Source organism: Henckelia pumila, chromosome 3 (genome assembly GCF_033568475.1).
Source record: "Henckelia pumila isolate YLH828 chromosome 3, ASM3356847v2, whole genome shotgun sequence".
Taxonomy (NCBI): Eukaryota; Viridiplantae; Streptophyta; class Magnoliopsida; order Lamiales; family Gesneriaceae; genus Henckelia; species Henckelia pumila.
In genome coordinates, this window is record NC_133122.1 from 61,742,798 (window position 1) to 61,754,022 (window position 11,225).

General features: G+C 34.6%; 3 protein-coding genes across 3 annotated transcripts; 2 read left to right on the plus strand and 1 right to left on the minus strand.

Annotated features, from left to right (window-relative positions):
• Positions 1 to 113: 113 nt before the first annotated feature.
• LOC140893555 (protein CHLORORESPIRATORY REDUCTION 42, chloroplastic) lies at positions 114 to 687 on the minus strand. Its single transcript, XM_073302642.1, has 2 exons — positions 411 to 687; positions 114 to 305 (listed from the first exon to the last, which is right to left on the minus strand). The coding sequence occupies exons 1-2, from the start codon at positions 647 to 649 to the stop codon at positions 203 to 205; spliced, it is 342 nt and encodes a 113-aa protein (XP_073158743.1). The 5' UTR covers positions 650 to 687; the 3' UTR covers positions 114 to 202.
• Positions 688 to 2,919: 2,232 nt separating this feature from the next.
• Positions 2,920 to 3,354, plus strand: LOC140888852 (uncharacterized). Its single transcript, XM_073296557.1, has one exon. It carries the CDS (start codon positions 2,920 to 2,922, stop codon positions 3,352 to 3,354), a length of 435 nt encoding a protein of 144 aa, XP_073152658.1.
• Positions 3,355 to 6,462: 3,108 nt separating this feature from the next.
• Positions 6,463 to 11,133, plus strand: LOC140893554 (E3 ubiquitin-protein ligase RHF2A-like). The gene is made up of 9 exons (XM_073302641.1): positions 6,463 to 6,677; positions 7,648 to 7,779; positions 7,860 to 7,906; positions 8,402 to 8,464; positions 8,564 to 8,672; positions 8,912 to 9,300; positions 9,392 to 9,502; positions 9,697 to 10,034; positions 10,786 to 11,133. Exons 2-8 carry the CDS (start codon positions 7,648 to 7,650, stop codon positions 10,007 to 10,009), a joined length of 1,164 nt encoding a protein of 387 aa, XP_073158742.1. The 5' UTR covers positions 6,463 to 6,677; the 3' UTR covers positions 10,010 to 10,034; positions 10,786 to 11,133.
• Positions 11,134 to 11,225: the final 92 nt, after the last annotated feature.

Sequence of the window (11,225 nt, forward strand, 5' to 3'; positions counted from 1 at the left end):
GATGAGTTTTCATTTGAAAAAAGGGTAGATTTTGTTTGTGCGGTTTAATAAAATATATCAGCGCATGCTCGTTCTGCTTGAAATATTGTCAAAACAATTATGCATTCATCAAATTTCCTTCAATCTCCCATTATTCATCCAATATAACACCACCATGCTTTACATCTCATCTTTTGTATCCTTAAAACATAGCAACTCGCATTCATTCAGGAAGTTCCAAGGGCTTGAAATATTTTCCATCTATAAGATAAGTACCTACACTGAGACGAACTGCCCAGACATCCTTGGGTTTCCTCGACACAATCCTGCAGCCATTTCAGAGCCCCACCACCCACATATATCAAGCAAAATTCTATGAAGAAATTAACTCAGATGAAGAATTAAAGCACGAATATTAAATTTTTCCTCACCTTCCGACGTCGCCGGGCTTAATTAAGCCGGAATTAGCGCGTAAACAAGGGACAGAAGCTGCAGTTTTAAGCAATTGTGGAGCCTCGATAACGATTATGGGAGACCCAATTTCGAGTTTCGATGATTTAGATTCATTCAATTCACAATTTGTGACGAATTGTCTCTTGAGGCTGTGGAATTTCAAATGGTTGATGTTTGGGGAGGCACGAGTGAGCATCAAGGATAAATTCAGCGCCATGGATGGATTTAGTTGCTTGCGGCTCTCAATGGTTTCCATGAAATGTGATATTCTGTATTCAATAAATAATAAAATAATAATTTCTTTGATATACTAAAAAAAAAAAAAAAGGTTTTTGTTGTGTTTTTTTTTTAACCTATCTTTTACATGTTTCAAAAAAAAAAAATTCTCTTTTACATAATTTATTTACTTTATTTTTTATTAATATTATTAGTTTTTATCTAAATAATAATATTTTTCAAGAATAAAAAATATTGAACTTTCATAATAAAACAAATCTTTTCTTCTTTTTTATTTTATTAAGAATGAGCTCTTGATATGTTTGGTATGACTATAAATCGTTTTTTTTACTGGATCTAAATAATGTGTCTGTTTTTTTTTTAACTACAGAATCTAAAGGTGTTAATAAAATAACTTCTCTTTTTTTAAAACTTTTTTCTTTTTAAATTTTTTCCTACTCTACTATGCCATTATAATTCATCGAAAACTTAAATTGTTTAACATGTTAAATAGAGATTCTCTTTGTTTTTTTCTCAATACACTGAAATTGATAATGAAAATTATTGTTTTACCTCATCCATTTCATTCGACACATAACCGGATGTGCATTAATAACTAGTATACATGAAAACCTTGGCGGATCAGTCCTCAATCAACACATCGGGATTTCAACCCCGTTTTATTACTATATTTAAAGAAAATTATTTGGTATTTGTTTAAAATATTTTTAGAATGAAAAACTTGACAATCCTAAACACCACCAAAATTTTGTGTATCAGCCACTTTCTTTCTCGAATGTAGCATGTTTCGAAATTTGAGATTTTTTCTTCATTCAACTCCGTTGAACGAGCTCCTCTTTATGGTTCTTGTTTCCTGGTCAATTTTCTGATGTCATGTAAACTAATTTTGAAATGTGGCCTATATACTCTTGTGTAGGGATGTTAGGGAAAGATTTGTCAAAGAGGGAGGGGAGGTGTATGTTGTTGTATGCACGCACATTTTCATCTTCTCCTTTTGATTTAGGTTCATAGAATTTTATGTAGCACATTTATTTTTGAACAGATGTATTTCATTTGCAGCAGGTTTGGTTATTGAAGAAATTAAATACCTTAAAACGAAACTGTATCATCTGTCGACAATGAGAAAGCAACATCCAAGTACTCTGTGTCATCTCCACAAGAAACTATTCAATCTTCTGCTAGTTTGAAGACTGGAAACTTAATTCAGATATTCTCAAACAACAAATACGCATTTGTTAATTAATGTTGATGATGAAAAGCATGAGCCCTGAGATGATGGCGAACATGAGCCAACATTTTGGGTTCAAACTTTCCCGTGAAGAAGCACAGAGAGCTCGACAAGCCATGCCATCCCTTAATTTCACCGGACCCTTTCGACACAATGGTGTGTAATACATGAATACGTCCTCCCCAGTTCCAATCATGACGCCATGGAATGCTTATTTTGTCTTCTAAAGGAAAAATAAATAAATAAATAAAAAAATCAAGTTTTAAAACTTTAGCTTGATTTGGTTGCATATGAGATGGCCGACAAGATTCACGTGTTGTGAAAGTTGCTAGGAGGACAAAGAATTGGAAACCTGGCATTATATTTGCCACTCATGCTTCTTTTTGGTAGAGACTCCAACACGTTTTTTTATACATGTAACATGCTACAAACCCCTCTAGCTAGGGATCCTCCCCAATTTGTGGCTCATTCTAGCCATCACCTAACACATTTTTATACATGATATTTATGTACCATCTAAATTCAAGACAAAAGAGTTGTGCTAATTTATATTATCATACGAACATAACGTCTAAAAATATATCAAGATACGTATAACATTTTAGATATAACAATTTCGATATTTTTCCTACTTTAATTTCTAAATTTGAACGAATTCTCAGACTTGGAATCAAATTATAACAAACTCGTCCATATGTTAAAAATCATAGGTTTAAAAAAAAAACACTCATTAGGTCAAACATAACAGATGGAATTTTATCTGAAGACACGTTATCAACACGGCCTAATTGTACAATTTGTCTATAAACGCAGTCGTTCTCATCTGAAATTAGCCCTAATTTCAGATTTTTTGGGCAATAATCATCCAAAATTCAATCAATTACATCTCTTTCAATCACCTGTTACGTTTTCGATTTGACCACGGATCTTTAGATTTAACAACGTAGTTTTTCCCCTAAAATACTCGTAATATATTAAAGAAGTGGAGCTTCAGCGGCATTAATGTCAGGTAACCGCTGTTGATGGCGACGACGACGGCATCGACTACAATCAGAATCGAAAATGGCGGCCGGAGACACCGGGGGGGCAGGATTGGCGAGACGGCGGGAGATTGCGCGGCGATTGCTTGTTGCTGTCCATGCGCGACGATACATCTCGTAATCCTTGCTCTTTATCGCTTACCCACCGGTTTGTGCAAGAAGGCGTGGAGGAGGAGGAAGCGTCACGCATTGTTGAAGAAGAAGAAGAAAAGGACGAATTCAATGGAGAAGGAGAATCAGTGCAAAGATAATTCTTTTGGGTTCTATACATATGATTGTGATGGTGATGAGGAATCGACCGACCAAAGCGACGCCGTTGAATGGGACAGTGAAGTTTGGGACCATTTCTATGGGTATGGCTTCTGGAGGAGCGCTTCACAGAGGAACGAGCAACGAGTCAATGGCATGCTTTCTTGATTGGTAAAATTGTTCTTCAAGTGCATATTCCTCTTCAAAATCCGAACTTTTAATCTTCTTTTACGTGAGCCCCACCTCGCGCAGGGAGGGCCTGACAGGGATTGATACCACATAAATTTTGAAACAAAATATGAGTGTGTATAATTTGTGTGTGTGTCTTTGTATGTGTGAAATTCACAGCATTTTATGAATTTGGAATTCGACAGAGTATTTGATGTGAATGAAGTATTGTTAAGTGTTGATGAAATTTGAGTTAACATGATGAGTTTGCATTAATGTATCTCCATTCTGCGGGAAAGTCATAGGAGACCGTAGCTGTTGTTTTTCTTCATATCCTGGTATTTATAGATGAGAGAAGATCATTGCTTTTTGCATGAAATCAATGTTACCCATGAACCTTAAAACTATCTAATTCTGGACAATATCACACCATCGTGTCTTTAAGTTAAGATGTTAGAGCAGAGTTGTGTTGAGCTATGTATGAATTTATACCAGAGAATCGAACAAGCACGCCTTCCGCGCGTAGCGATTATTTTGTGTTTACAAGGTCGGAATTCAGGATCCCCAATTTGAGGAAGCTGTTAGGACTGAAGGCGGAGGAGTTCATGTTCATCAGCTATCGAGAGTATGGTTTCCTTGAAGGGGGTCGACCTCAATGCATGATCCAACTCGAGGTGACAAAAAAAGATGATGTTTATATTCAGATTTCAGCTGCTGGTTGGAAGAAGATTCTCGCTTTGATTGTTTGTCTTGGTTATTTATAGGATATGGTTATGGATTCTAGCTGGTTTTTTGAAAATTATTTATACAGATACAGGATGGGTTAATATCAAATAAATAATCAATTCTAATAACCATTTGTATTTATGGCAAATGGTTGTCAAACCCAGTAATCTAAAAAAGCGAAAGTCGGAAGCAAATAAGCGTGATTAACCTTAAAATGCGAGTAAAATACAATGATTTGGTCAATATATGAGAATGAATCTAGATGGTTGGAATCAACTATAGAATATCTTCTCATTAACCAATAATAATATATAATAAAGTTATCTGATACGGCAACTTAAGTGTATAACGTGGAATCTAACAGATAATTCTTTCTATATTATAATACTTTTATCCCTTAAAATAATTGATTTTGTCTTTTATGTGTTAGTCCTTCATTATCTCTTTCTAACAATAAGAATTATATTTTGTTATACACGCTTTTGCGTGTGTCACATTGGCTAGTATAAAGAATGCATGTGGAGTCTACTAAAAAAATACGAACCTCGTTTAGTTCATGAATGTGATGATGATAGATGAATAATTTAAGGATGATAACTTATAATGTTTAAATAAGACATTAACCCTTTCAACAACTTAACTCAAACAAAATCGATCAATTTGTTATTCTCCACACTAGAAGGAACCTAAAGATACTCTGATTATGCCCAGAGGAGCATAGCGCAAGTCGGTAAGGTTTGAGGTGATGTGTGGGGTTTGATCCTCGTATGAGACATATTTCCCACTAAAATATTGTGTGAATAAGCTATGGAGTTAGGTCACATTGTCCACTTCTTCGAATCTCTGCTTACTAGTGCATGCCCCTCGAGGTTCTTGGGGTCAACTTTTTTTAAATATAATCATGCGTGGAAATTGAATACGAGGAATTAAATGCGTTCGATTGATGATGGTGGATCGGTTACAATCATTTTGAAAAACCTTGTGGTGGTTGTTTTTTTCTTCTTCTTTTTTTCTTTGTTTGATGATGGTGGATCGGTTATAATCAACGATGGAAAAATTAATTTGCGGCAATTTTTTAAAAAATAAAGGTTAATTCGGAGCAATAATATTTTTATTTATATATATATATGTGTGTATGTATGTATATATATATATATATATATATTTATCACATTTTTCTCTTTCTTTTTTTTGGCCCCTAGAAAAACAACTTAACGTACATAATACTTTCGATAAATAAATAAAAAAAAGTAGAAACAAATATCAATTTAAAAGAAATGGTCAACATAATTTTTCATTGCCGAAATAGTGGGATTGTTTAAAACATTACCAAATTAGATGGCAATGAATGCGAGGTGCAGGGGAATATGTAAAAAATATCCATCAAGGTAACAACTCTTATCTCGTAGTTCTATTTTGGTCCATTATTAATTTTTTAAAATTTTTTGTAGAACTTTCAAATAAATACACATATTCTGTATTTGTATTTATTAATATTCTATAGGATCCACACGTCACTTTAACAAAAACTCTGATGAATTGATGATTGATACAAATCAAACAATTTTTCTAACAACGCAGCTGATCAAAAGATAAATTTCGATTCTCTCATTATCGAAAAAATTAGATTCATTTCGATATGTACTTATTAAATGTTTTTATAAAATTATTTTTTTAAATCTTTTTATAAAATAATTTTAAAGTTGTTTTAAAAATAAATATGTGTTTAAATAATTATATTTTATAAAAATATTTTAATATTTCAAAAGTCGTGTTGTTCATCTTTGTCTTTCATGGTTTCATGTTAAAAATATATAAAAATATTTTTTAAGTGTTTTTTAGAAATTATACTTGAAGAACATTTTTAAAAAAAATAGTTTTCAAAAATATTTTACAAAACTTTTATCTAAACACATACTTTAAATTTTTTCCATTTATACAACACTAAAAACATTTTTTAAATTATGTCCAAACGAAACTTTATTATTCCGCAAAATATTCTTAATAATTGCGTCAACTTGTAACTTTTGGGAAACAAACATATAACAATGATTCGGATGTGCTAGTAAAATTGAGTTGTTATGTTTACTTTTAAATCACAAAACAATTTAATATCACATTTCAATCCGTCTCTCGACAGATATAATTAGTAGAAAAGATTCTCTCTGTTTATCATAATGAATTCTAATTTAGAATCAGACCAATTAATATTAATTGATATGACGAAAATTAAATTAAATTAAATTAGTAAAAAGAATCTCCATAATATCTGAACCATGGTATGTGTGAACTTTCCAACTTTGGTTAGTGGAGACCAGACGTTGGTTTAATTAAATCGCCGAAAGAAAAATAAAAGGAAAAAGGGGGAATAATTCTCCAGAAACCAACAAAAGAAAAGTCCGCAGGACTTCTTCTCATTCTCACTTTTGTTAACCCAAATTCTCTCATCAAAATTTAATCTTTTCTCCTGCCCACTTCTCCTATCCTCTGATTCTCTATGTATATGAATCAGTTCTTCGATTACTCCGAGTTTTGATCCGGGCTTAAATCTCTGATTTTGTTGATTACACTGGGAAAAGAGGAGTCTTTTCTTTGAGGTAATTTCTATTCATTTCTTGGACATCTGTAATTGATGGGTCGTAGAAGATACTGAGTATTTTTAAAATTTTGTTGTAAATAAATATTCTTGTGATTGTATATGCAACTCAGTCTTTTTTTTCGGTATTTTTGTTACTGTTATTTTTTTTTGAGGGTTTTTATTTATTTTTGGTTGTGATTTGGGATGCTTGGAAATGTTTAAATGAACTAATTTATGAAATTACGTTAAGTTTTCGGTAATATTTAGTAATTCCGGAGGCTCGAATGCTCGATTACTTGCTGTATTGCAGTTCTGTAATTTTATGTTTGACTTTTTAATTCTTCGCGTCTTTCGTTTCTTCCGTGTTACCAGCTGCTAGGGCTCTCTAGATATATAACGAAGTTTGATTACTAAACTCTTTTTTTTTTCCTAATGTTTTTTTGGATGGTGATTGTTTTTAGCTGATACAGTGGCGTTTTTTTTTTTTTTTTTTTGCTGGTTTACTTTAATTAAAAATTCTCAAGATTTAATCAAAACTTTTCTGAGGCATAAATTTTACTAATATAAAATATATCGAATTCACCGCTCCCACTAATCTGGAATCTATTTGTAGAATTTAAGTTTAAGTGCTTTGTTTAATCACCCATTTCTGATTTGATACTTGATTTCTGTTAAGGTGCAAAGATTATGAATATCTGCTCCCAAAGAATTATGCACCCACTTGATTCGATTTGATTGAACTCAGAGATATTTTTATTGGATCCTATATCCTTTCTATGAATGTTATTTTATCTTATCTAACTCAATGGTATTATCTGAGAATTCAATGTTGATATTGTCGTGTTATCATCACTGCGTTGTATTTTCTGCTAAACAATGGGGTGTGTATTGTGGCTTTCTTTTGCCAATATTCATGCTCAGACAAGATTGTTCTTTTTATTGTATATATGGTTTTTCTTTTTTAATGAAGATTTTACTGTTTGTTGTAGATGGAAGAGGAAAAGACGCCTGAGAACCATTTAACATCAGCTGCAGCTTTTGTCGAAGGTGGAATCCAAGAAGCATGTGATGATGCTTGCAGCATATGCCTTGAAGATTTTTCTGATAGCGATCCTTCAACAGTATGGTTAAAGCTTGTAACTCCCGCCGCTGTGGATCAAGATTGGCCTGCTGTTGATTAATTTACTTTTTTATTTTTCAGGTGACCAGTTGCAAGCATGAGTTTCATCTTCAGTGCATTCTTGAATGGTACAAAGCTTACATTTCCGCGAATAAAAGTTTTGCTGGGCCAACAGTTTTTTATGTTGTTCTTATGATTATGATTGTTGCTATTTCCATGACCTTAGAACTCTCATCAGACAGTAGCATTAGAGTTATGCGTGTTTTATGGATATGTAATTGTCAGACTCTTTATTTAAAATTTGGCCTTCTTTGCACTTCTAAATTGAGTTTTAATCTCTGTTTGTCCTAAAGTTTGTCTCTATAAAGGTTCAACGAGTTTGTGCGTTCTTATCCTCAACTGGAGTGGGGAACGGTAAGGTGGACTGAATGTTTGTCTAGTCTACCGGCATATGGATCATTCAACCACGTCTCTTAACCAAACAGGATTTATAATCAAAGGGTCTAGATGTAGGAATTTTATTCTGTAAGGAGGCTGGCAATGACACAATAGTAAAGTTCTACAGATTTCACCATTCATCGTCTAGGAGCGCAATGTTAATCAGTTCATACGATGATTTTTAGGTGCCAGAGAAGCTCCCAGTGCCCAATGTGTTGGCAACCCATCAGCTTGAAGGATCCCGGCAGGTGTTCTAATTTTTCTCAGCAGCTTCCCCTTTATGCCTCTGTTTCTTCTTGCAAGTATTAATCCGCGATGAATCTCATGTTATGATGCTTTGTTGGTAGCCAAGAATTGCTTGATGCTGTGGAGCATGAGAGGAATATTCGGATGAACCCACCAAGAACTACTACTATATTTCGTCATCCAACCCTTGGAGATTTTGAGTTGCAGCATGTAGGATACTCTTGTTTCTGTATTCTCGTATTCACTGTTTTAGTTAAGAGCAGGGGGCGATCACTTGTGGGCCCTGGAGGAAAAATGAAATTTTGTTATTTTTTTCTGAAAAGGCAATTTTTGTTTCGGAAAGAAATGAACCCATCTCGCTTTCCTGGGCCCACCTTTGGTAATGGCTTAGTTTGAATTCATGCTACCTTGTCATGTTCACATAATAATTCCTTGATCGTCTGGTTCAGTTGCCAGTCAGCGCTAGTGAATCCGAGCTTGAAGAGCGAATTATTCAGCACTTGGCAGCTGCTGCTGCCATGGGAAGGGCTCGTCAGCTTGCTAGGAGAGACGGTCAGAGGAGTAGGGCCTCTGCTCAAGGCCGTCCCCATTTTTTGGTTTTTTCAAGCCCTAATTCATCTCCCGCAAATTCAGCAACTTCTTCAGTTGATCAAAGAGATGTCAGTGATCCAGCACCTACTTTCATGATCGCTGGCCCAAATTCTCCTTTCTTAACTGTAGGAGAAGACTCTGCGCCTGTCATTGCACGACCCTCATCTGCCCAAGCTGACCAGCTTTTGACTTCAGCATCAGCATCAAGTGCAGGTGCAGATCAGCAGGGAACATTCTTGACCAATAGGTATATATGCTTATTAATCATTATACACTCTTTTACTGTGAAGAGGGGTCAGAGTTTTAGTTGTTCATCAGAAGTGAATTGCGTGTTGCAGAAGGTCTCCTACCCAGACTTCTCAAAGTAGCAGTCAAGATAGAGCTGGATCATCAGATTTCCAGTCTTTTTCAGACTCTCTGAAATCTCGTGTTGGTGCATGGTCAATGAAGTATGTGGAAATTTGGATAACATGCTACATTTCATTTTCATCCCCAGTCTAATTATGAAAAACTTTGAATTTTCCCTTGTTTCTACCAAACTTACCCGAATGCAGATTGAAAGCAATGACAAGAAGATGGGAGAGTAAGGCACAAATGACAGTATGATTACATGTAATTAACGCTTCTGTTCTGCATTTTCCAGATGCAAGGAGTCAATTACTAAGAGCACTAGAGGTTGGAAGGAGAAACTGTTCAATCGCAACAGTTCAATTCCCGAAGCTAGTCCTGAAGTTCATAGAGAGGTTGACCAAGTTATTGCTCCTGTATCTCGACTGATGGATCACCTTGAAATATCAGAGATCGATAGAACCAGCATTGCCACTGTATCAAACAGTACTTTTGATAGCTCAAGTTCAGGCTCTACCGAACAGCGGCATATCACAGAGATGGTTGGTAGCTCTTCGTTGAACGAGGATAATACGCGAGCTCCATGTGCTGCTAGTGCATCAAACTAAATCTTGATTCATCATCTGCATCAAAGTAATAGTGATCTTTTTTTTTTCATTAAGTCTGTCTTTGATATCTTCTTTGGCTTGTTACATGGAACAGAGTCACTACTCTGTTTAATGCTTTCTTTGAATGCTAGGGCTGCAATATAATGGAATTGGTTTAGTTTTAAGGTTATGAGAGAAATTTTTCTTTTGTTTGGCCTTGAATAAAATTGCTTTATCCCCACGTTGCTGCATTTTTTAGTCCCCTCTGATTGTTTTGGATTAGGACCATTGCATTTAAGTTACATTTGTATGGTTGCTCTGGAAATACGATCAACTGGTTTGAATTGGCATTATTACTTAACTGGCTAATTGATGATTCATCGACATCATGCATGAACTCTGTGGAATTGTGGATTCATTCACTGAAATTGTCTCGCATAGCTAAGCACTGTTCATCTTTCAAGAGAGAACAAATTTTCTTAAATTTTTAATTTACCTCTCACGAATGGTCATTGGCATTGTGTATTTGCAAAGAAAACAAGCTAAGGCAGGATATTTATGTATTTCCCTCTTCAAAATACTGCACATTTAATAAAGTTTATGCAAAAGCTAATGATGTTGGATAACTATGTCCCTGATGCTCAGATACTTTGTTATGTGCCAACCCTGTGTAGTTTGTTTTTTGAGATACTGCCAATCTTTGTTCCTATTTTACTTGCTGCTGTTGATATGATTCTTGCTTAAGGCAGTCTATTTTTTCTACTTCTGTTGATCTTGTGCAATCTTTTGATTGTCAGGTAAATTCTACCCTGTTGATTCTGCTATTGTTGATGCTACCTCTCTGGTGACGAATACAGCAACCTTAAATATTACAAGAAGTCTTCAGTTTGGTGCAATAAAGTATTTCCTCCACGGACCTTGAAACCGGTGTATAAATGGCACATTACTTGATTGTATATTTTGTTGTCATTTTGAGTCATTCCTTCATGTGGTCCTATGGTATTATCACGCGTCTTTGATTATCTGTTGCTTATAAATAGAGCTATGAGAGACCTGCCTTGGTGTCACTTCCTGTAGTATTTGGTAATTTATGTTCGGATTTATTTCCATTTGTTGATTCCAGATCTTCACTTTCTGGCTTTTTATTCCAATCTTTCTGTTTCATGTCTAAAGATGACTGAAATATGGTATTATCACAAAATATTTAACGGATATTAACCATTGAAGCCAGTGAAAC